Source organism: Columba livia, chromosome 11 (genome assembly GCF_036013475.1).
Source record: "Columba livia isolate bColLiv1 breed racing homer chromosome 11, bColLiv1.pat.W.v2, whole genome shotgun sequence".
NCBI lineage: Eukaryota > Metazoa > Chordata > Aves > Columbiformes > Columbidae > Columba > Columba livia.
Window position 1 is genome coordinate 15879115 of NC_088612.1, and position 24982 is coordinate 15904096.

General features: G+C 40.6%; 1 protein-coding gene and 1 long non-coding RNA gene across 5 annotated transcripts in view; one reads left to right on the plus strand and one right to left on the minus strand.

The window, feature by feature from the left end:
- The window catches only part of MTMR10 (myotubularin related protein 10), a 44237-nt gene extending 19256 nt beyond the window's left edge, over positions 1–24981 (minus strand). The window contains exons 1-5 of one of the 4 annotated variants that reach the window (XM_065076088.1): positions 22942–24981; positions 16659–16719; positions 5003–5139; positions 3823–3895; positions 2806–2948 (exon numbers count right to left, since the gene is read on the minus strand). In XM_065076088.1, the coding sequence (XP_064932160.1) occupies positions 2806–2948; positions 3823–3895; positions 5003–5139; positions 16659–16719; positions 22942–22995 (468 nt within the window). In that variant the 5' untranslated portion in view covers positions 22996–24981. Of the gene's footprint in view, positions 1–2805; positions 2949–3822; positions 3896–5002; positions 5140–12711; positions 16614–16658; positions 16720–17139; positions 17272–18135 lie in introns of those variants that run through there. The other 3 variants (XM_065076087.1, XM_065076089.1, XM_021299287.2) reach the window with 3 other exon arrangements.
- Positions 18016–24982, plus strand: part of LOC135580499 (uncharacterized) — a 28347-nt gene continuing 21380 nt past the window's right edge. The window contains exon 1 of the long non-coding RNA XR_010475258.1: positions 18016–18153. This is a non-coding gene — a long non-coding RNA (uncharacterized LOC135580499). The remainder of the gene's footprint in view (positions 18154–24982) is intronic.

Here is a 24982-nt window from a genome sequence, read left to right on the forward strand (position 1 = left end):
TCATAAGTACTTAGACATGATTTAAATTACAGCCTGCACAATTCACTGATTCCAGAGATCCTGAGTTCTGCAGTTTCTCCACACTAAGCACCCTAGAAAACCTTCATAAAACATACAAGTACAATTTGTCAGTTCATTTTTTACTCAGGAGGTCTTTGTATCTAGCTCCAAAATGAGCATAAGTAAATTTGTGAGGAAAAAAATATAGCTGACAAGTGTTTTTACTTTTTTCTTACAGAGATGACTGGAGGTCAGAGATGACAGGCCCCTAGGTCCAACGGAAGGCAGAGAAGCTGGAGAGGGTCCTGTGGTGGGCTACCAATATGACTATGGTCCTGAAGTACAACTTCTGAAGAAACAGGGCTCATTCAGCTGTGCAACAATGAGACTGCAGGAAACCACTACCAGGAAGGTAGTCCCAGACTCTGTATGGGTAGCAGCCACAATCTTATCTTGGGACATTCAAGCTGGACACCAGGAAAAACATATACCACTGGAACGAGTTACCCACAGGGAGAAGGTTCTTCATCCTTGGTGGTTTTCACGATACAACTGGACAAATCCATAGCTAACCTGATCTAATCCTGACAACTCAGAAGAGATATCTAGCACCTCTGACTCCATGGTCAGGTCTGTGCTACAACATTTTCTCAGCCAGACGACAACGCTAGCACACTCAGCTGAAGAGAAGGGCTGGAACTCTCTCTCATCAGCACTCAGTTATACTTTAAGTCGTCCCTACAAAAGTTATGCACACACAATTATTTCCAAGTAGACAGCTACCAATGTTGTCATGCACAAGTTGCTGGATGTAAATATATATTATAAAGGGGCCCTTCAGAATTTTGAGAAGGACTGACCACCTTCCTTTGTTTTTAAACATCAGGACAACCTTGCCAATATGTACTATTTGAAGTGCAGGGAAAAAACAAACAAACCAACCAACCAACCAGATAAAATCTTTCAAGAGTGTGGTGCTAGCAGCCCACTTAAGTGCCAGAAAGAACAAAATAACTCCATTCAATATGCCATGTAAGACCATTCTAGGTGTGTTGACCAGCATCCCAAAATAATTTAAGCAAAATCTTGATAGAAGAAACCTCATCTAAGGACCTCATAATTTTAAACATTTGCATTTTAATGCTAATAGAATAATCTTATTATGGAAGCATTAGATTAAGTTATCTCCCTTCAGTAAAAGTGTGCTTCTGTGATACACCCATACAAAGTCACACTAAGCTACTTGTTCCATCCAAACTCCAATAGTAGCTGACCAGCTGACAGTATGATTTGTGTAAGTGTTTCTCCACTCCTCTGGGGAGGCACTCTGGTACGGAAACATGGCAACTGTTACACTTTTGGGCAGCACCACTACCACCTTCATAATCACACAGATGCAGTTCCTTCTGGATCTCTAGAACTAGCCGTTCTTATCAAAAGACATCACGTTAGACCATGTCATTATGCACGTATAAAGCAAGCATTTAATAAAAACGTTTCACTTTTTGCTCTTGCATAAGTAAATGCTGCCCCAAAAGTGCTAATGAAGTTTATTCTCTTCTCCCCCCTCCTCCAGGCTAATCACTCTTCTTAGCTGTGACAGCCAATTAGAAACACTTGCTATAAAGATATTGCAGTGGACAGGCTGCTCCAGGGAGATATCAGGGAAGCTGAGGAAGGAGAATTGCCTGCAGAAAGATTGCCAAACATGAAAGGCTACAAACACCAAAAGCAGCAGGCAGGAAGGAACCTAGAGAAGTAACAAGGAAAGAGCAGTCTGCTGCACCACTGCCTTCTGCCCATGGATCTCAGTGAGGGGGCAAAAGGTAAAGAAGTGATGAACTGGTTCATCAGTTCCTCAGTTGATAACTGCAAACAGACATGTCTGGGCAGATGGGTCTTAGGACTTAGAGGGTTAAGCTCAAACTTTATCCTACTGAGAAGGGGAATTCTTAAGCTTGGTGAGCAAATTGGGTCATTTGTTACGAAACTATTGCTGTGCCACGCCTGGCCACGAAGTGGTGCCATGGAGGTCAGAGGAGCTGCAACCCCAAAAACCCATCACACCCATCAGGAGAACGAAGCCGATGAACCCATGTGATGTAGAATAATCATCTCTGATTAGCAGAAACTTATCGGGACCTTACCAGGTTCAATAACATTGTATGATTTTGTTGAGACTTACAACAAGTGTTGAAACTGGGAAGGGATGAAATTTGTAGGAATGTACAGACAGAAGTAATTCCCCTTGTCAAGAGGCATGCAAGATTTTTCTAAGAAAATGTTGAGAAAGAGCACATAGTATTATGGCGCTTAGACAAATGGGTTGTTTCAAGAGCTCGTTGGAGGACTTGCTGTGTGAAGCAAGTAAGTGTGTATATAAGATAATACATTCTACCTATGGGTAAATTATGGCTTTCAGAAAGTGTATAAAAGTTTCCAACATTTTCCATACAAACATAAACATCTATCATACAGCTGCAATGCAGTATTTCAACTTCAGTCTTTTAAAAGATTTGCTTAATAAATTAGTAATTTATTAAACAAATAAACGTGTTATTACTAAAAATACAACAGACGTGACAAGAGACAGGCTTATTTTATATGAAAATAAATACATAATGTTAAATTTTTTACCAAATTTAGATTTACCCAATCTAGATATTCTGCTGTAACAGAATATGATTAATTTACAGTTTTGTCCATCTACTTCTCTATCAAAACATAAACCATAATGTTCTCATTAGCACAGCTTTTGCTACTTGTAATGACTACAAAGCAAGATTTCATAAGAAGATAAAATACCTTTTTTGCACTTTCAGGACCTGCTTCATCAAAACGAAATCTGACAATACGGAAGTCTTTGCAATAAATTATTAATTCAGTTGGATTAAATTTCAGTTTTTGGTTGGGACCAAGGACCTTCTGCTTCCTCTTGGTGTCATTCACTGTAAATAAAAGACAAAGTTATTGAACTGTGTTTTGTAAGTATATAACTCAAGACTGGCTCAAACAGATACAGTAATGCTGTCACCAGAAGTTTCCGTTTAATAGCATATTTCAGCTGTTCAACTGAGGTAGAAAAGGTATCCTCTGGGTTAAACTTAAGTACTTCCAGGGAACTCAAGACAAGTGTTTTAGGACACCTCCAGCTATTCAATTTCAAAGTAACAACCACAGAGCAACCCCATCTGCAGCACGGGTGAAAACCTCCTCTAGTTCTTAGTAGTAAAAGCTTATGCTTCAATAAACTTAGGGTAAACCTGCATAACAGAAGAACAAAGAACAACCTCCTCAAGTGTGTGGCAGGCAATACTGCCCTCTCCCTCTAACGAGCTTGAAACCTCAATAGAAAAGCTAAACGGAAACTACTGTTCTTCTAACAAAACTACAAATGTTCATGCTATTTGACAGTCTGCAGGAACATGCACAAGAGTCATCTGGAATCTGTCAGCCCTCAAGTTTCAAAATAAAAGCTATCTGTAGTCTTCTCTCATTTAGGAAGACCACATTTCATGTGAGAGAGGACAAAATTTTGTACTGCTGTAACAGGTGTCTATCCCGCGATACCTGTTGATTCAGTATCATAGTTAAATTTAAAACTAATATAAAGACCCAACTAGACACACCTGGCACTTCGAGTTTTATTCAGATTTTAAGGCTTTTAGCATAATTTTAAATAAATCAGATTCTTCAAATCAGGGAATATTAATGACATAAAACCCTAAGCACCAACAATTCCACACAACCTAACAATCAGTTAACAGCTTTGAACTGGGTAAGCTTAAAGCCCGTCACCATACTTAGCTATTTTTGACATACCTGTGACAATCTGCTCAATGCATGTCAGCGGGACATCATGTTCACCAAGGAGGAGGTTTTTATAATGGAATTTCTGCAACACATGAACTCATAGCTATTAATTGCAGTTCTGCAGTTCACAACCAGATACACAGCACACCTTTGAAGACTATGATAAAAATCAGTCATGTCTACACTTTCCTGACAGGTACCAGCCTTGCCTGTTCACAGGCAATCAGAGGCTGTGGAAACAGCTCTCTGGTGCTGGTGAGTGCACACCAAAGAGTTTAGAAACCCCAGTGGAATAAACAAAATAACCCCACCACTTGCCCTCAATTTACTAGCCTCAAAAATTGCTAGTAGAAATTCAATACAATATGAAGTGTAAAACAAATATGTTGCAAAAAAAACCTCCTACTATTACTGTAACTATAGAAAGAAAAAATATTATTTCAACTTTCAGAAATAAGTTTGGATAACTACTTCATTTCAAAAATTAATTTTTTGAAGGAGCTTTGGTTAAACTTACCATTACAGCATAAGCATCTGCCTACTTTCAGAGCTTTACAAACACCTAGTTAATGAAGTGTTTTCTTTTACAAGCCCAAAACAAAAGTGAAAATGACATACAACTCGCAACTTGGATTTCCAAACAGTACTGTATAATCTGCTGTTCAAAAACTGGTTGAGGTTTTGAACATCACATGTTCTGCTTTGACAAAAGTCTGGTTCCTGTCTCCCCTTTTCTTGTTGCTTCATCTACCATGAAAACTCACTCCATGGTTACTCTGTCCTCTGTCTGCAATGCCGATAAAACCTGGACACGTTAAAGGCTTTGCTGATCTGATGCTTGTCTAGTCAAAGAAACATTTGCAATCACCTTCTTCAAGAAGGAAGAAGTTTTTATATAATTCCTGCCTTACCTTTTGTAAAGCCACTTCCCAATGAAGCCTCCATAAGAAGAGGTACATAGAGCTGGCTGTACTTCCATAGCAAACCTGCTCTGTTCTGACATTCTCAATTAAAGGATGGAATAGCAACACATTCAGAACAGGGCAGTGAAACCTCATCATTTAGACCTTCTTGTTTGAGAAGGCACCAGATTTACATCAGATATGAGGCAGACTTGCTGTATTCAAACTAAATCCATTTTACCCATCACATCTGTTGTCATGATGTAGCAAGGTGAGCAATAACAAACCTGTAGTGGCATTGGGTCATCCGTAATAAAGGAAATCTTGAAGTTAGTGCAAACCAATTTGCCCCACAGGTCATATTGACTTGTATCTGTTGCGATGCATTTTCTTACAAAGTTTACTTCATTTACCACAATTTCACCTAAAACAGAAAAAGAGGAGGGGAAAAGAAGAGCTTACTAAATCTTGTAGCTACAACAATTCTAAGTCTGTAGTACCAAGAAGCCCCCAACTCTTTACCTGTTTCAAGGTATGCACATCTTCTGGGTAAACCTAGGATTTAACTAATACCATTCCAGATAAAAAAAACCAAAACTACTGTTCCAAAGCAGACAATGTTGTGTAGCAGTTAAAAGCAAAAAATAACCACACACCACCTTCCCTATAACCAGAGATCAAAATCCTGTGTTTAAAGGACAGTATTGTCCAAACCAATGAATTTTAAATATTGAAGAACTGCAGATTTTGTGAAAATGTACTTCAGCTAGTACATTAGTAGTACTAGTACTTTATTTTAAAAACTGAAAATAGCTGGCTATTGTTAAGTACTTTAGAGAGTTTTATGAACTTCATTAATTCAGAATAATCAGTCTACATCTAGTTTGGCATTTATAAACGGATTCTCAGGTGATTTCAGAAACGAAAAAGCAGAACACAAACACAGTAAACACTCTTCACCATTTCAAAGTTTCTACCGTGACCCTCTAATGAAGGAGACCAACTATTTCCTTTTGCAAAGCAGAAGACTCGGGTGAAGAAAAAAAAGATTATGCTAATTCATCTGGGATAAGCTATGAAGTAAAAAAAGCACACAGGCAAATGAGACTGAGGACCACTTAAAAATAAAAGAAAAATAAAAGCTACACAAAATGTTACCTTTTAGTTCCACAACAGAGGTTATGGAAAGCTAAACAGTAATTTTATTCTTACCTCAAGAAATGAATTTGGTCATTTATTTTACGCCTGCATAGGGGTTTTGGCTTCTGTCATCAGATCAACCACTTCCTTCTGCTGCTGTCTACCATAAATAGTGTGGGAGTGGAAGTGTGTTCGAGAAAAGCCTAATTTTATACTAGCTGCAGGTTGGTTTTTGTTTCTTTGTGGGCTTTGTCTTTTTTTTGTTGTTGGCTTGTTTCTGTTTTTAAAAAAGACTATGGACTAAGGATTGCTAAACTCCCATTTGCTTGTAATAGGCTAGGTGTATTTAGTCCCAGATGCCCAAAATGTCATCTCAGAGTGTCCTATGGTTTGCAACAAAACAAGTCAGTTCTGTGGGTGACTCCATCTGCTTCCTGATCCAGAGCATGCACTTCCTCAGCTAGTTATCGCTGCACCCAAGTCACCACGCATTCAAAGAACTGTCTCCAGCATCCCAAACGCCTGAGCGCAGTGGCCGTTTCGGCAGCGCTGAGCCCCCCAGCCGCTCAGCTGAGCTGTCTCCTCGCGCTCTTGCCCCCGAGAGCTCAGCCCTCAGCCTGGAAGTCCGCAAGAGCAGAGTCCCAGCTTTCAGTTCAGCTGTGATAAACAGCTACAAAAATGCATCGGACTAACTTTATAGCCTTGAGACAGCACAATTATGTTGAGTATCCTGGGACCATGTGAAGATGTAAGGGGACAAGTTTCATTGACCTGTGGTTATCATATACATGCACTATCTATGCCAGAAGTGGCAAGGGTTGTGAAAATGCTCTATAGATAGATGTGCTGGATCTCTGAAGTTTTTTCTCAAACATTACTAAAGTGTGGTTAAATAAGATTTTGGATTGGGGGAGGGGGGGGAAATCTGATTCTGACAGCTTCAGTACAAACAGTTAAAGTACAGCCAAGTCCACAGCAATTGAAAACTATGTCTTATAATAGGGTACATAAGAATGACATACCCTACTTCTGTTAAATATTGTCAGGAAAAAAAGGTTCAATACTTTAGCAGAGTCTGGCTTGAGACTTCTTAATGTCCAGTACTTTTTCTAATAAGCTGTTCACTTGCTCTACTGTAAAAGCCCAAACTGTATATTAAAGCAATTGCTTCTCACGGTTGGTGTTAATCTTCAACTATTCAACGTCAAGTTCTCAGTCACATTCTGCCTGCAAAGCTTCCCCTCTGCACAAAGTCACTTCTGCTAAACCTAAATAGCTTTTATTCTTCCCTCTCTCAGTACCTTCAGAGTATCGCTGCATTTCTACAAGTTAAGGAGAGCCAAACACACCATGAAATTAAGTGCAACTTCCACAGGTAATTATTTTTTTCCCCTACCTGGTATCAAGTGCAATATTTTTAGTATCACACAGAAGACACTCTTGCACGAATTACTACTACCACACCATTTCAGTATTTCCTGTCTTTGATGCTACAAAACAGTAGATAAATGAGATCCATTACTGCTCTCACGCAAACTTCTTCAATTTTTATCTACTACAGTTTAAAACACGCCAGCTACATCACTCTTTTTTACCAAAGCCAGTTCTTTCTGCTTCCCTCCTCCATCACTCGTAATTGCATGGCTATGCTACAACATGTTAATACTAACCCTATTTTAGTGCAACTTCATTTATTCCCATTTCATCCAACACAAACACATTCTGGATTTTTTGGCCTAGCTTCTCCTTTGCACTCAAGTTTTCAGCCCTAACACAGGACTGTCAATTTTGAACCCGAACATTATAATAAGGTAAGACAGAGAGTGCATGCATACCTATTTCTACCAAAGGGTTTAAGCATCTACAACAAAGTGTGAAAAACTTTGCAATACAAATTTAATAGATGCTGTTTTCAAAAGCCTCTAGAAACGGATTTTGTTGGATTTTTTTAAATGCAGGTTTGGAATTTTATATTGACCCGGCTTTTACTTCTTATTTGGACATCTATAATGAGCAATATTAAAAGGTGCAAACCTTCCAAACTTAACTCAGATTTAGGCAAGTAGATAAACAACATAAGTAGTATGTGTTGGTTTTACACAATGAACCCTTCTTGTATCTGTAGTTGAGTAGGTGATTTTTCTATACAACTGTCAACAACAGAGCTATTCAGAGATATTAGACTGCACATTTTTACGACGACGCTGCCGCTTTTTTCCAGTAAACAGTCACAAGCTGTTCCAGACACGGAACAGCAGTCAACACTTCCATGTGACTCCAACAGTCACAGAATGATCTCAGGAGACAAAAGCAGTTTGTTTAAATGCTGACAGGAAACCAGAAGAAAAATTACAGGTTGCACCCTTATGTATAAAGCCCAATCCTGTTAAATAAAAATATTCCTACATTGGATATATGAATCACAAAAATAACACAAGAGACTGAAGGATCTATCTAGCTAATACACCTTCCACTTCACACACAGCCTCAGAAATTGTTAAGCTTCAGAAAAATTCAGCCAAATCTCCCAAAAGCACATGAGATTTGCCTAATTTGGATGTTAAGAGATATCAGCGTATATATCTAATCCACCATAATGAATAAACCACTACGATCCAAATACAATTCAGAAAGCACATGGGAACCGGACACAATGCAGGCACGACTGCAAATGCTGAGTCCTGTGGTCAGCAGAAGAGGCGATGAACAGGTACCCCGGCTGCTGTGCAGTGGCCCCAGGCCTGTCCCGCCAGCCCGCAGCTCAGCCTGGGCTGGGCTCCAGGGCACCTCAGTGCTGCGACATTGCCGAATGCAATCCCTGATCAGGAACTGCCTAAAATAAAGGATGTTCTGCACTACTGAGTGCAAAAACGCTGCACAATGAAATAAAGTAACGGAGCAGTTTACAGGGCGATACATTTATACTGTACTATTTATACACCCCCCTCAGACGTGCACAGACATTATGCGCACACATGCATATACACATGTTAAAATGCTAACATACAATATTTCTAGCACGTTAAGAACCTGATACTTGCTAGAGGCAACAAATGCCTGAAATCAGACTCTATAAATGAATAATGCAAATCCTACAGGCTCCAGAAGTGTGCAGGTACCCTATATACTGCTCAGGGAACTTTTTCAGTGCCGTGTTAGAAGGATAAGAATAGATTTCTTAGTATAAGCTTTCTTTAATGAGCACTGAAGTTCTAAATCAAAATATGTTTAGTCTATGTTCAAGGTCTAACAGACATAAGGACAACAGAGGGTATTAAATACTCTATGAAGTCATTTAATTGCTGCCTAAATTCATCAAAACCTAGCACCTATATACACTTAGGAAACTAAAACCCTGTTTCTCAGTTATAATGCTGATAGTGATTATACCCAGTCAAGACAACAGAAAAACAGCTTATGTGAAAGATAGTCTAAAGAGCTCACAATAGAAAAGCTGAAGTTAATTCAAGTAGCCTCTTAACCATCAAAAATGTGCATTGATGAGTTCACTTGTATTTTGAAAGACCTAAGTCTAAAACTGCTCCAAAATGATCAGCAAATAATTAACTTAGGTAAATTTCTGAGCAGGAATTCCAATAAAAACGTCATTAATAAGTAACTGAAATCTATAACATCTTCACCCATGTAGTTGCTTTTCCTAGCTGCTCTCTTGTAGAGAGAATACCAAAATTGTATGAGTTTATTAGTATGCACCAAGCATTTAGATGCCTCTAATCCACTTCTAAATGAACGTTCTGTTCAGTGTGCTCAGCTACTTCCAAACTCAAGAAAAAGGTATTTGTAAGCTCATAAAATAATGCTTTTCTCTCTTTTCAGATTTGCATGAGCTCTTACAATGTACTTAAGGATTTAAGGTATGTGAAGACAAAAAAGCTGCACACTACTGAAGATATCACCCATCTTTTTTTCCCAAACTATTTTCTAATACCTTCACAATTAATTAAAAAATAGACTACATTTAATTTTCTGCCCATCTGCAAAGAGCAAAAAAGTAAAAACAAAATGACAATGTTGTTCCAAAAGGACAGCTCAATACTCTGACTACTGGTGAATGAAAAGCAATTTGGATATATTCTGTTTGCATTAATTTTTAATAGGAGAACCTGGGATTTCTGTCAATAAATAACTCTAAGCACTCCACTGGTGTGTTTTAAATGCACAGTACCAAAAGAGCTTGCTTTGCCAATATGATTAGAAAAATTGCTATTATCGTATATGAAAACTGTACAATTTCTCTAGTGTGTTAATAAACTGAAAAAGAGCATAACAACAGCTTAGCTAAATTTTAGAAAGGCTCAGTAACGAAAAGAAGTAACAAAAGAAGTGAAAACTTCTTGGTAAAAGTCTTCAAAGAACAAGTATTCTCTTCCCATGCGCAGCAACTAAATTAAAATCAGTACTTGTTCAACAACAGCTGAACTTTGTCAACCTCACAAAAGAAACTGACCACAGAAGGGATCCGAAAAGATAACTGCGTTTCTGAACTAGGACGGGATGCTCCACAAAAGCTCCCCCCATGCCCCAGAAACGCAGTGAAGGACACAAGAACGTAGAACGGGCAACCAACAGTTTACGTGGCAAGAAGGGAATACCCATGATGAGCAACTTGTATTATCCCTAAAATGGAAACAGTTCCATGTTCAATATCCATTCCCACCTCAACCCTTGTGCCAGCACTGCCATTTGTGAAAGACTTTGTTAGTCACATCAGAGAACTGATCCAGTTGAAATTAATTCTAACCACGTATTTTTGCTTCCTTTTTTGTCAGTCTTGATTTCATCTGAATTAACTCTGATCTGGCTTGTTCTTTGGTGGCACAAAAAATGTAAGCACCAAGCAGCGAAGAGGAACACTCACTTGTGAGGAGAAAAATGGATTAATAAACTCCTCCTCTTGGCATCACTATGTATTTTTAGGCTAAATTAAAATAACCCTACCATCAACCCATTTCACCCCACTCCCAAATGTTTTAGCAATGATTCGGTCAGAATTCTGTAACATGAACAATAGAGATGCCAGTGAAAAGAGAGAGTGTTGTGTGTTTTGCATATTTTTAGTCAGGCTGCATAAACTACAGATTCCCACAGCCTGACTTTACCTAAACAATATAATCAGTAACCATTTTAGAGGACTCTGTTTCTCAGCCTGTTATTTTATGTCACCAATACGAGTTACAGATGCTGTTCTGAACTTGTAATATAGTACTAGGACTAGCATAAATTACTCAGATTTGGCTTAATACAGAAAAACATGTTCCTTAGAAACTGGTTTGCTGAAGACTTACTTCATCAGAAGCAAATACAATTGCCAGGGGACAAAAACCCCAGTAGTTTGGTCAGCTGACAATTCAGAATCTACACTAACATTGTATCCCCTTTCTGGACTTCAGTGACTTGTGGCGTTAAATACATGTGGGACAGAGTGGGCAGAAACCAATTCCTTTGGAACCAATCTGCAAAATGCACATGCAGAAACATTAAAATATTTAATGTTAAAGCATGTTCAGCCATCTACCTTCAAAGAATTATTTCCGTATTGCCTTACAGCTAATCTGTTGCAAACAGGAAAGTATTTTTCTACATATTTACAAATACTTAAAATATATTACTAGACAGAAACTTTAAGAAGTGCCTTCTATATACTCGTAACAAAGAAGGCAGAACAAACTGAGTCCATCCAGTAAAATCCACTTCTAGGACTGTATTTAGAACTTAGATTCTACATTCAGACTCCCTTGGTAGTACTTACATCGTAGCAAGCCTTAAAAAAAGCAAAACCGAAAACAAACAAGCAGTTAACTGAATCCAAACCATGCCTGAAAATTTACTTTGAGGAAAACAAACAAAAAAAACTATAATAGAGTATTTACTACATACTTACTGTAAGTGATGCCTCATTTATTCCAAATCTGTCAAATGCTTGTTTCATTTTTAAACTTCTTGCAGTATGACAGAGGAGCCTGCAGAAAGCTGCTGGTTTGGATTTCAAATCTAGAATTTGAAATTCTCATAACTTATTTAAATAAAACTTTGGTAATCATCTTGGTGTAGGCCAAAGCCAAATCTGTTTTAGAAAAGCTTTAGGGGATTGTATTGCTTTCCAAATTGCCATCTGATTTTCTAATCTGGCCATTCTGAAATGTTTAAAATAATTGCATAAACTTTTATGACACCTATTCCTGAAAATAAGTTGAAATTACAAAGCTATTTCAGTTACTCGTTTTTAGAGTGTGGTATTAGACACACAAACCTTTACAGTAACATTTCAATTTCAAATAAAAAACTTGATGCAGAGAGAAACCCTAACCCTGCAATATGATGTCTTGATCAGCTGCGCAATGAGTAAGAGAGCCTGGCTAGCACACAACACTGGAAATGAGAATCAACAACTGAATGTGCTTTGGAAACAATCAAAAACAGGCTTAGCTGAAGCTCTATTCAGTTATTATCAGCATTGACAGGCTACCGCTACTCACCATCAACAGAAGAACACCCTTAACAGATCGGGCAATACCTACTTGAATACAAACAACTCATTCCAGAAAGACAGAAGGAAAAGGCACTAACAGCATTATTACTTGTACCAAGCAACTAAACAATCCCAGTTTACCCTTTAAGGTGTTAAACAGAAATGACACACAAGAAAGGCAAACCTGGCAAACCTCACTAATGTGGTCCCTTATTTCTCACCCTCCCAGTCCCAGTCCCAGTGCCGGCATCATGCACTCACACTGCATCACCATGACCTCTGCTCTGCAGCTCTGAGACACCACAAACCAAATCAAAATGCCAAGAAAGATGAGCAGGGGTTCAAAGCAGTCAGGAGTGAACGTACCTGGGGTACTAACGCACAAGGGTGCCTCACCAGAAAGCGTACTTTCCTTCTCCTATCACGAGATGTGTTACAGCTGCTCTGGAACACATGACTTAATGTACTAAGGATTTGCAGAAAGCAGAGGGGAAAGAAAAAAAAAGAGCTGGGAGTCAACTTCCGAGAGAATCAGAAATCAGACACTTCTGAAAGATTAAAACTTTCCGTGATACAGTTTTAAAAACCTCCCACAATTAAATTTTATCAGTCGGTTGTCTGTCAAAAGACACATGTAGACCAAAAAAATCAAACTAAATACAAAAAAGCAGGTGGTAAGGCCAAACAGATTGGCACTATTAAATAAAAGCCAAATACAACCAGTGGCAAAAATCCTGAACAAAACATTTCCTTCTGCCTCAACAAGAACACTGCACAGCTGGAAAATGTTCAGAGGCAATCAAAAGGATGATTAAAGATATGGAAAGCTTCCTTCTTAGGACCAACTAAGACAACTAAGCTAGAGAGAAGCGAAACAGAGCAATCTTAAAGATAAAAAATTCTACTCGAGTTCTGTTTATTTCTATAATTGTACTGTATAAGGCTTAAACAACAACTCCTAAACCATTGCTAGATGTTTTGTAAAAACTGAGAGGTAGCAACTACTAACTTAATCTACTAGCAAATTAGTATACTAAGCAACACTTTAAAATAATTACTACAAGTGGGTATTAGGATTTAGAAAGAACCATCGTTTTCTCACACTTCATCAGATGTTCCATTAGTTACATAATCTCCTGCACAACATCCTGCGTGAGCAACAGTGAGGAAGGAAGGACCTTCTCACCTGAACTTGCCTAAAGCACGGTGCAGCACGGCATACAGCACAGACACGGGGCGGGTTCGTTATCCACCTGCGTGTCACCCCTCTCTGCACACCGCTTTGCCACTGCGGCCATGGACACTTACACTGCTTTACACTCCAGTTATGTTGTACCAGTTTTTCAAATGCTGAAGTCGATGTCTCAAAAATGCTATAGACGTTGTGGAAAACAGGCTACAATTGATTACCAGAATAAGACACACCAAGTTTGACAACTTTAATTTCATTCTTCCCTAAAGTATACAAGCTCATTTCCTACTAGCCAGGCAAGGCACTTTAACAGACTGACCCATAGCCTACCTGTTATTTCTCTGTTTTTCCTCTTTGACATGTTTATAAAACAAGCTATGCAAACAAACAAAGGAAACAAAAGTGAAACTATTAGGTAGGCCAACTCGTCAACTAAGTGCAAAACCTCTTGATCAGAGAGCTACAGTGGGAGAACAGAGCTGCAGAAAGAAAAATAAAACATTTTTATAACTCCATCTCAAACCTATGTCATGTGTTTTGTAATGAAATTATAACAAATTCTATAAAATCATATGGTTTTCCCTACTGCAGTATCAGTGTTGCTGCTTGCAACCAAGGTTTTCACTTGCTTTAAATGATATTTGTTGCTTTTCCGAATACACCACCTTGTTTTGTAACCTGACTCATGCTATTTCCATCTCTGGAACTCCATCTCCCAACCAACACTGCACAGAAATACAAGTTAAACAGTAGGGCATTTAGCTACTTTTGCATTTCAATTTTTAGTAAGCTACTCCCTCAAAGTGACTGTGTTTTACAACCAAAGGCTTAATACAACTATTAGCAGGTTTTGAAGATTACTAAGGTCAGTAACTGCTCGTGCTAACATAACTTAATTCCAAAAGAACTCCTTAAAAACCCCACCAATTAAAAAAGCATAACAAACAGCCACTCAGGTTTAACCCTGTTCCTGAGAGCAAATGCAACTTCACGCAGCTATTAAGGAGAGGATATTAGGAATACCATACCTAACTGTACTTGCAAGGGAGTACAAGTCAGCCTTCAGATAATTAAATGAGTTGGAATTTGGCCAGAAACTTGGGTTATGACAAATCCAAAAGCCAGCCTATCCAAGAGTACAATGCGTACTTGTTTATACACTTTTCTACTGCACCATTGGATGGCAGAAGAAAAAAAAAAAAAATAAAAAAGGTTGAAAAAAGTATTTAGGCTGGTGCTTAACTTTACACAGGAAGAGTTTCATTTAAGTCATTTAAAATAAGTCACTTCTAAACTCCACCCCACCCTAACACACTGACACTCACAAAAATGCAAAGATTTTGTCAGAGCTACTCTGTGGCTGTATGGAGCAGTGAATTCTATTACAAAATAATTCAAAATAACACCTTAGAATGATAAGGAGGTCGAAGTTTTAATCCTGTGGTGAGTCATACTCTTTTAATCTGTTTCTATATAACCTGGGGCAACTTACTGCAATTGTTCCACAAGCCATCAAATGTTGATTTCAAAGATAGCGTAGACAAGGGAAATGATGCAAACATGGCATAAATATAAGCCAGTTGAGAAAAACAACCACCAGTCAGCACCATTTTAAGTGCACTTCATAGTTTCACAAATCAAGAATGAACTACACTGCCAAAAGTTCCTGCACAGAAGTAGTTTTCTCTCACTGCTGATGCACGTGTCCCACAGTAAAGGCAAGACACGTTACACTCAGAGAAAAGCAATCTCGTACTGCCTTGCAGTTTGTGTGGAATGTCTCGGAGAAGAACATGCAGTCACTTCCTTGTGAGTCAAAGACCTTGGAAGAATATCAACTGCAACATAACCAATAAGATGCCAAGTGGTAAGCAGTTTTGCAAGCACAAAAATATAGCTGTATTTCAAATACTGAGCAATCTTAGCAATTTTTAGCAAACTTAGGGTATTTATGCCTCAAGCAAAAATCTGTATTATTTTGTTGCATGAAGTGTGTCAGTTGTTCTTTGCTCTTTCAGGTGAACCTCTTTCACAATATTTCAGCCTCTTAAATTTAAGGTACTTCACTAGACCATATCACATATTAATTAGTACTGCTTAATTAACAACAGTTCCATATGAAGCAGTGACAAAAATAATTTTTTAAGAGTAACTTGTTTATTTTATTGATCACTTTGAAAACTAACACATTTTAACAACTTAAGACATGATAGCAATAGCCTCCTACATTAGTATATGCGTGAATATTAATATCTGTTGACTTATAATCTGATTACTAAGAAAAAAATGCAGTATACCACTGTTTCAAACTTGAAACTACCCTTTGAAACAACAAGTCAAATTTATTACTGTGATGTACAATTTGCAATGAAAGTAATCTTGAGAACAGTAGATTGTTTGTTTGGTATCTGAAAAAGGCTTTTAGAAATCATCATTTATCAAAATGTCACCAAAGATTATTTCTTATTTAAAATCTGAAAGTCATGAAAGACCTACAGTTTCATAAGCATGTAACTATGAACAATAATAAAAACATTACTTTTCTCATCCACACACTAAAAAGGGTATTCTGCATAGGTTTAAAGACACAGACACTCAAATTACATAACAGCTGCATATTCAATACAAGTACATGAATAAAGACAGTATTAGAAGTTTTCTGATACAGAAGCCAATCATACCCACCTACTGGAAATTCTATGTTTTTCTTTAAAATAAAGGAAGACTACAACACACACTACTGTAGTAGGTTCTGCACACAGGTAAAGGTCTGACTATCTGACAAAAATATAATCATTATTAGTCTTCCAAAACGTTACAAAACTTCCATTTATTTGATTTCAAACACTCACAATAAAACCAAGACTTTATTCTACATGTACTAAAGCATTACACAGGCAAAGTGGCCAATGTATTTATTTAGTGTTTCAGGTTAGAACAATTTTCTACAGACACAAATACCATTAGATTTTCCTACTTGGAAGTCATATTTCCTCAAGTAGCACGTTAAGATTAAAATATACCAAAATCAATAATAATAGTAAAATAGGGAAAACTATTTACATTTTACCAATTCTATTATAATAAACACATATCTGTCAAATTCCTGATATAGGCCTACCTGGCAAAAGTACTGGTTCCAGTTTTTTAATCCTTGGTTCTGATGCTATATGGTCTTCAGGCTGAAGAAAAAAAAGAGAATCAGAACTTGATAGTCAGACACAATTCTGATCTGTTTAGACAAAGGAGAAAGCTCTTTTTCTGACTTAAAAAGCCAATAATAAACAGCCAGGATCCAATCATAGAAATAGTTTTCTGTAAAGGTATTAATATTTTTGTGTACATTTAGCTTTGTACTACAAGAATAATATAATATGTAAAGTACAATGTTTAACAAATTATGTAACCTAGGCTATAACAAGACACAGGATGAACAGAAAAAACAGTCTGGCTTGACACTCCATAAAGGCTCAAGTCCTACAACAAGCTTTACACAGGTATGGACACTAAAGTTTGCACAAAACTCTGTACCAACTTTTAACGTGTGACTTTCTGACACAGGAAAATTTTCCAAAGCAATGAGGCCTAGAACACATACGTACCTAGTTTGCATTTTAATTCCAAACCTTAAAAATAGAAATCCAGAAGGACTGGAACCTTCCGTGAAATAACCTTAATGCCTACGGCTCCTACCCTGACAGGGACATGGCCATTTCCCAGAGCTAGGAATATCCAGAACTAAGTTCAACAACACTTCACTTTTACTAAATTGCGAAAATGCAAAAATGAGTCAACATGTGAAACGTGTTGCTAGGAGAGGTCCTGCCTTGTCTAAAATAAATAAATAAAGATCACTTTCTGTCAAGTGCACACCCAGACCACACAAAAAATCCCTGTAGTTCTACTAAATATTCTTGATACTATATGTGTGATACATAGCATTCTACAATATATACTTGATATATATATACACCCTTGATTTTCTTATTTATGCCATCGGCCAAGTTTTAAATGTGAAATGATGGCTACAGTGAGAGTTTAATTATTGGCATAACGGACAAGCACCAGCTGTTTTCTCCTCAAATATTCCACAGCACGAATGTGGATCCCGCAGAGCTGACCCAGCACAAAGAGGAAAGCGAGCCCAAGCACCTGAAGCATTATTCTAACATTCCAAAATAATCTCACATTGGCCGGTTTTAATCAACACAAGACTTCATTTTGATAGGAGTTCTACTCCGGGACCGGAGTCTGGGCTTGTCAGTCTCGCTTTATGTGTGTGCGGGACTTCAGAGGCCAAGAGGCCAACGGGCTGCCCTCAAACGCACTGCACAGCTTTGTTTCCCTGCGCTACGGAGGGTTTCCAGGGGCGCCTCGGACGCCCCTCAGAGACGCCGAGGCGCTGGTTTCCCACCCGCGAGGCCGGTCACCTCGAGGGGAGCGGGGCCGCAGCTCCGGGCAGAGCCCCGGGCCCCGCTCCGGGCCGGGCCGGCCGGCGCGCAGGGAGCACAGCCCGGCGGCGGCACCTCGGCCAGGGCCAAGGACGGGGCCGGGAGCGGAAGCGCCGAGGGTCGCTAATGGCAATAAAAGGCTGTTACCTGAGGCAGCGGCAGAAGGTAGGACTTGAACGTGGGTTTGGGCTGCTTGAGAGAAAACATTGTTGCTGCCGGCGAGCGGGGAGGCAGCGGCGGGTCGGGTCGGGCGCAGGAGGCCCCGTCCCGCGGGGGCAGGGTGTCGGCGCCCGCCGGCCCAGGCCTGGCACCCCGCAGCTACTCGGGGCTGCGCGCTCCCAGTCACACGGCGGCAGCCCCGGCGGGCGGCGGCGGAGGCGGCCCCAGCGCACCCTCCTTCCCCAAGGGAGGAGTCAGCCGCCTGGGCAGGCCCGGCCTGGGGCTGCCCCAACCCCTCATGGAGCCCCCCGCAGCTCCCTCCGCCTCCCCGAGCGGGCGGCCGCCTGCTGGCCCAGCGGCTCTCTACCGCCGGCGGCGAGCGGGCGGCGGCGGCCCCGGCGGGCGGCGGACTGAGGCGGGCTCTGCCGGGGCGGCCATGTTGGGGGGAGCGGCCTCCCTACGGCGGCGCGGAGAGGCCAAGCGGCCGCGGCCCGGCGGGGGCCGTTTGCCCGCGCCAGCACCCCAGTAATTAACGCTTTGTCCACTTGGACGCACCCTGCTGTCACGGCAACGACAGCCAGCACTGCTGTGTCCCACCAGACTGACAGAGGGCAGAGGTCACCGAATCTCGCCCGCTCTCAGGGGGAGTCCCCGCACACCCATCCAGTCCCGGGGGTGGAGCCGCCCACGGGCCCGCGGGTGGGAGCCCCGGGTCAGCACCGCCCCTGGAACTGCCTCTCCTCCGGGCCCCCGGGAGAGAAAAGCGATCATAGATACGGGGTCTGGGGGGGATGTTGAAATGAGGACTGAAGCAGAGAATTTCCGCACATCGGCCTCTGCATGGGGCCCGCAAAGGCAGGTTTTTATTGTGGTCCTGGGGTCTCAGATCAGTAGTAAAAATCCAGCTCCAGCATGAATCAACTCCAGCCGTGGAAGCTATGTGATCTATGGGTGAAGCCATGCTGACAGCTGGAGGTGGATGCAGAACACCTGTGCAACTCCCTCTCCTGAAGCTTTCTGGGCTCTCATGGATTGCTCAATTGAGCTTCCCTAGAAGATACAAGTAAAGCAGTTGCCCACCTAAACTGCCAAAATTGAAAGACCTCCTACAAGAAGCAACGGTTTGGATAGAAATGTGGTTTAATCGAGAGCTCTAGAGCAGGACCACACAGGTCCAACAGCTGTGAGACCTCAGGAGGGGAAAGAGCCTGGGTCTCCTGCCAGTGGTCCAAGTACAAAGGAACTGGGTAAAAGCAGCCAGGCCCCGTCTCGGTGCACTGGGCGGGTTGGAAGGGCTGTTGGTTCCCGTGCCTGGTGGTGCCCCACAGCCATGGTTCCGGCTATAAGCCAAGTGCAATTCACTGCAAAGCCCATCGATTAGGGGCAAGAGTTGAACACAAGAACCTGCCAAACTAACTGTTGGCATTTGGGCACTGTAGACTTGCCTTATTAAAGAGCGTGGTTTTAAATTGCATACTGTCATTTTTCTCTAACAGCTCACATGAAAAATAACATCAGTAAAGGCCTGCGACAGTACAGTACTGTTGGAGTATCACTGTAACATATAGCGAAGAACTAGAAGACTCCAGAAAAACAAACACAATTTTGGACACAAAATGGCACATGCAGCACCCAGCATTAGCCACAGCATCAAGGTCTTCCCTTACTATCATCAACAGGAAGCACATTACATTGTGTTCTAGACCCTGGGATTTTCAAAGAAAGAACAGACTTTAGGGCACAATCTGGATTCCCCAGCTAAGATGAGGTGCCCCATTGATGCCAGCAGGGAGGGAAGGTTTGAACAGTGAGGAGGGAAACAACCCACCAATACCTGCCTAGGTCGAAGAAAGAAGTATGCGTGCATACATTTAAAGCTACTCATCAGCCCAGGGAAGAACACCACAACCATACACTACTCTTGGACTTGCAGGTGGAGAAGATAAAAACAATTCCATCATGTAGTTTTTTTAAATCAACTGCAACTCCTTGCACAAGGGTCACATCTTATTTGGTGTTGGCAGACAGTTCTCTTCAATTTATCCTGTAATTTCACATATAAGATTTTTATTTTATGCTGCAAACATCATTGTCTAAGTGGCATCATTCAGCCTGGCATGGTCTCAGGCTCGGCCCCTGTCCATTTCAAAGAGTGCACTGTGCTGCAGAAGCTGCTGGTGGTGTAACACCGAGTGCCCACAGTGCTGTGAGAGCGAGCCACAGCTCCTCTCCTGCCAGTGACTTACGCCTTTCACAAGCTAAATCCCTTGGATGTTTGGTAAGCGAGAAATACTTCGGGACATGCCCTCATTTTTACTCTTCTTTAAAGTGTTTTCTTCATATTCAGAACACTATTGAAAGGAAGTTAAAATCAGAAAAGGGGGAAGAGAAAGCAGATGAAGGCAGAAACTGCCCAAATCAGCTAGGCTTGAAATGGCTTATAACAAATTTGCCAATGGTATTAAAAATGACATTTTTTAATACTACATCAGAATTACAAGAGTGTTTCTGCAGCAGCACAGAGCCTTCTGAGGAGTGGCTGCAAATGTAATCTTACTCTTGAGAGAATTAGCATAGGATAGCACAAATTTCCATTAAGGACTGCACTGACACACTTAAATTGCAGTGCTGTTCTGAAAAGGAACAAACAAAATCAAAACTAAGCTCTCCATAAACATAAGATCACAAGATTTGTGAGGGTTGTTGGAACTTGTCACAAGTTACCACTGGAAGAGTTTTATGCCAAAAGGAGGAGCAAACTGATTTAACAGAAGTACTATAGAGGAGCAAGTGAATTCTGTCACAACTTGCAGTGGGTTACAAACAGGCATTGCAGACAGGCTGAGCAGGACAGGCAAGCAGGGCAGGAAAGGCAAGAGGGCAGGTCAGGCTAGGCAGGCGGGATAGGTGGGCAGGGATGTAGGGCAAGCAGGACAGGCAGTGAAATCCTATGGATCCTCTGGCTCCTTTTTGGCAATGCATTCAGCTGCCTGCCTATCTCCAGCCATCCCAGCCTGCCTCGCTCACTTTTTTCAAACATTGCTAAAACAGAAGTTTCTGATAATGTATTTGTTCTATAAGAACAGTTTTGAAAGAATTGTGGGAAGCTAGCTGTGCACCAAAGCCATCTGAACTGAAAAGACTGCACATCTATTTCTGTTCTCGTTAATTTAAAAAAAGATCATTTTTCACTCAGTGCAGTTATTTTTATTACCTCAACATTAAGTTATTGAGTGAGAGCTCCTTTGTGCTAGACTGACCAGGACCCTTACACTTGTCCACTGTCATGGCTCTCCCAGAACCAGCTTAGCCTGCTCTCCTGGTGGTATCACACCCCACATGCTGTGTGGCAGTTTCTTGGCACCTCTTTTTTACATACAGTGCAAATTGTTTCTAATCGTGAATATAATTATCTGCTTAGCTATGGCTGTGGTGCATAACCTGCTATATTTATGGCATGTCAGATTAGGTATCTTCCTAAAAGTTCTCATAACCTCCCAAGACAGCTCAGGGGTTGGGGAAGTACTTTGGCTTGTGCAACGCTTGAAGGCTGGGGTTAAATCAGAACAGGTTTTTGTAATGGTCCCTTTTGGTCTCTCAGCAGATTAGAGAATGGCTTTCATTACACACATTCAAGAACAGGTTAGACCACCATCTGCCACTGATGCTATCGACATTGCTCAACTTGCTCAGTGTAGTTGATGCCTTCCAGGCCTGTATTTCTATGGCAACTCATGTTTTCATAGCTTTCCTTAGAATGGTTCGATCATTGGTTTGAACTCCAAGACATGACGACATACCTGTTGTCTGAATTCACAGTTGAGCTGTGTGCCCAGAACTACAGCAAGTACGTGACACCTCTGCAAAGTCAGGGATTCACTCATGGAAGTCTGTTGTATTTTTCACTAGAAGTGTTGCGGTTAATTACCTTGACACCTTCCTCCTTGTGCATCCAATAGTTTGCACACCCAAGTTGCCACAGCCTGCACTCAGAAATGTGAGACTTTTGCTGGGGACTTGTGAGGAAGCCAACCCTACAGGTTTGTATTATATATTTTCTTATAGAAGAAAAACATTATACCTTAAATTTATTAAGCAGTTGAAAAAATCATCTTTCTCCTGAGTGTCCTTGATGAAGAACCAGAAGAATATTTAAAATGTGATTATTTACATAAAACAGAAACTTTGACAGTCTTGGCTAAAGATATACAAAAACTATACAAAGGGTTTAGTTTCTTGAGATATCTTGAGGTATCTCAGGAAAAAAAAGCTGCTTTTTCAAGGCTCATCTGTGAAGGGGAGGTAGTATTTGCAGTGTGGAGATTGAATAATGTTCAACTTCGCTATGTTACCATAGGGTACTTTCCTTGTTAATCATTATGTAGGTATTACTTGCCTGGAGTTATTTGGAGCTATTCATTTGTACACTGTTCCACCTTGGCCTGGGCTATTTTACATAGATATTGTGATAGTGACTATCAGATTACCTGTGCTCCTAAACTAGAAGCCAATTTTTTCCATGGCCATTTCTGAAGGCTGTTGGTCTGCTCAAGTAATAACTTCCTGAGCATAGCAGTCCAATTAGTGCAACAAAAGCGAAAGGCTTGCATCCAGAATCTTACAGGATGAAGCACTGCAGTTTCATAAGGGGTTTAATGTTGTAGAGACAAAAGAAAAAAAATATGCAACTCCTTTTTCATTAACTTTAGCACCAAGCGCAAGGCGATACAGGCATTTAAATATTTTGACTGAACAACTGCAAAGAATAATTTAAAGCCTATTATCAAGACATACCTTACATCCATTGTAAAGATACAGGGTATCAAGCATAAAGCACCACCTTGCCATACCAAATTTTGTTTCTGCAGGTAAAGCTAGAAGTTGAAAAAAGCAAAATAAGATTGCAGTTTTAAGGAAATCTGTAGTTCTTAACTTCTCCAAAGGCTTGTGGTTTGTCACCTTGCAATCTAAGCTACTGCAGTGTACTGGTTTTTGACTACCACAACACCCGTGGGCCCTGGCACCAGCTGAAATGGGTATTAAAAGGCCCACAATTTGGCTGAAATATTCAGCTCAAGTGACCACTGCAGGCAGTAGAGCATTTATTTGCAGTGGCTGTAGTGCAAGGAAAAATACCTCTAGGGCTAACACAACCTTGCAGCCCAGTAAATAGAGGACTGTCATTGCTCCTAACAGGCCACAGGCTTTATGCTGACTTCCTAAGGCCCGAAGACAGAGGCTTGTCAGGACTGCTTTGTCTGAACTTGCCTTAACCTGCCTCAGGCAGGCTTCATTTGTGTAGCGTGAAAGCAGTTTTTCTAATGACTAGGAAACTCATGTAATTGTAGGATTTGAAGGCCAGTGAAGAAAAACAAGATGTAAAGCTGGTAGCAAACATTAAAATGTCCATAACCAATCAAAAAATAAAGAAAAATAAACCAACAACAATGTCATGCTCATCTGAGCAAAGGACCTGGGATGGTGACAGCTGGCAATATTTCCTCACCACCCCCATTGCAGCCACTGACCACTGCACCCAGAGGATCAGTGCAAGTGTGAGCGTAACATCCAAACAACAGGGGTGGATAGTGGGAGGTGTGCATATATCGGTTTTACCTTATTGCTTTTTTTTTTTCTGTAGTGCTATAGTAGTATTCTTTGCTCTCCTCTCTTCTTGTCTCTCTTCTCTTGTAATTAGATCTAGATTAATAATAATTCATATATTAGACTGTTAACATTTGTTGCACTAACAATAAATTCCTGAATTTACATGCAAGGTGTGTCTCCTTTTTGGTCATTACAAGCTTTTGAGTTAACACTAGTTCAACTAGAAGTGACGAGTCAGACAGGACAGTGGTGCAGAAGTGATGTGCTGGCAATGGCACGACTAGGTGGGACCCCAGCAACGTGTCCAAGTGCTGATGTCACCCTGAAAACTCACCTCCTCCATAGCAAGCACTTGGCAGCAAACTAGCTTTGCATCACTGGATTGACTACGCAGCACACTCATAATGGGGCACAATCCTGTGGATCTTGCAGATCTAGTGAAATAATCCTGCTGACATCCTTGGTCATGCATTCTCCTTGTGTTCCTGTTTTCTCACAAGGCCTTACAGATAATTGTATCCTCTTTATTTAGAAGGACAGATACACTTTTTGCCCAAGACGATAGTCAAGCCCAGAACCTAGGAAAGTATCCAAAGCAGCAGTATGGAGAAATGATAGTCAGAAGGTTTCAGTGGCTACGTTAAAATTAATTACTAAAAAATGTGGAAAGTGGACTTCCTTGGTTCTCAGGTGTTGAAAGGCAGTGTCTAAAATGGAAAGAAAGAGTGACTCTGCAATAGGAGAGGCTTGCAAGAGCAAAGTCAAGCTAGTGCCAGAATGATGCAATGTAAAAAGGGGTAATTCGTGGAATCAGATGGTAGTTAAGAACCTGTCTATGTTAATATTAGAGGTAGTCACTGTGTTTAAAACATTTGCCTTGAGGGAGAGGGAAATGTCTGTATTTCATGATACTGTAAGGTGAACAAACTTCAATGTAATGTCTCTGCCTTAACGTACATACTCTTTAGGCTTGACCTGGTTCAGACAGGTCAAGCACATACTGGAAAATGGTAAGTGGAATTCACAGTGACACGGCTGTGGAGTCACCACATACTTACCAGTAGGAGGGATGCATCTTCCTGAAAAGCAGCATTAAACATGCCTCTTCGGAAATGCAAATCCTGTACTTGCAACCTCTCAGCATGTAGGCAGAGAGGTAAATGTGTTGATCATTATTCCATTTAGTGTGCTCCAAATCTACTATCAGTGTCCTATGCACATACAGAGC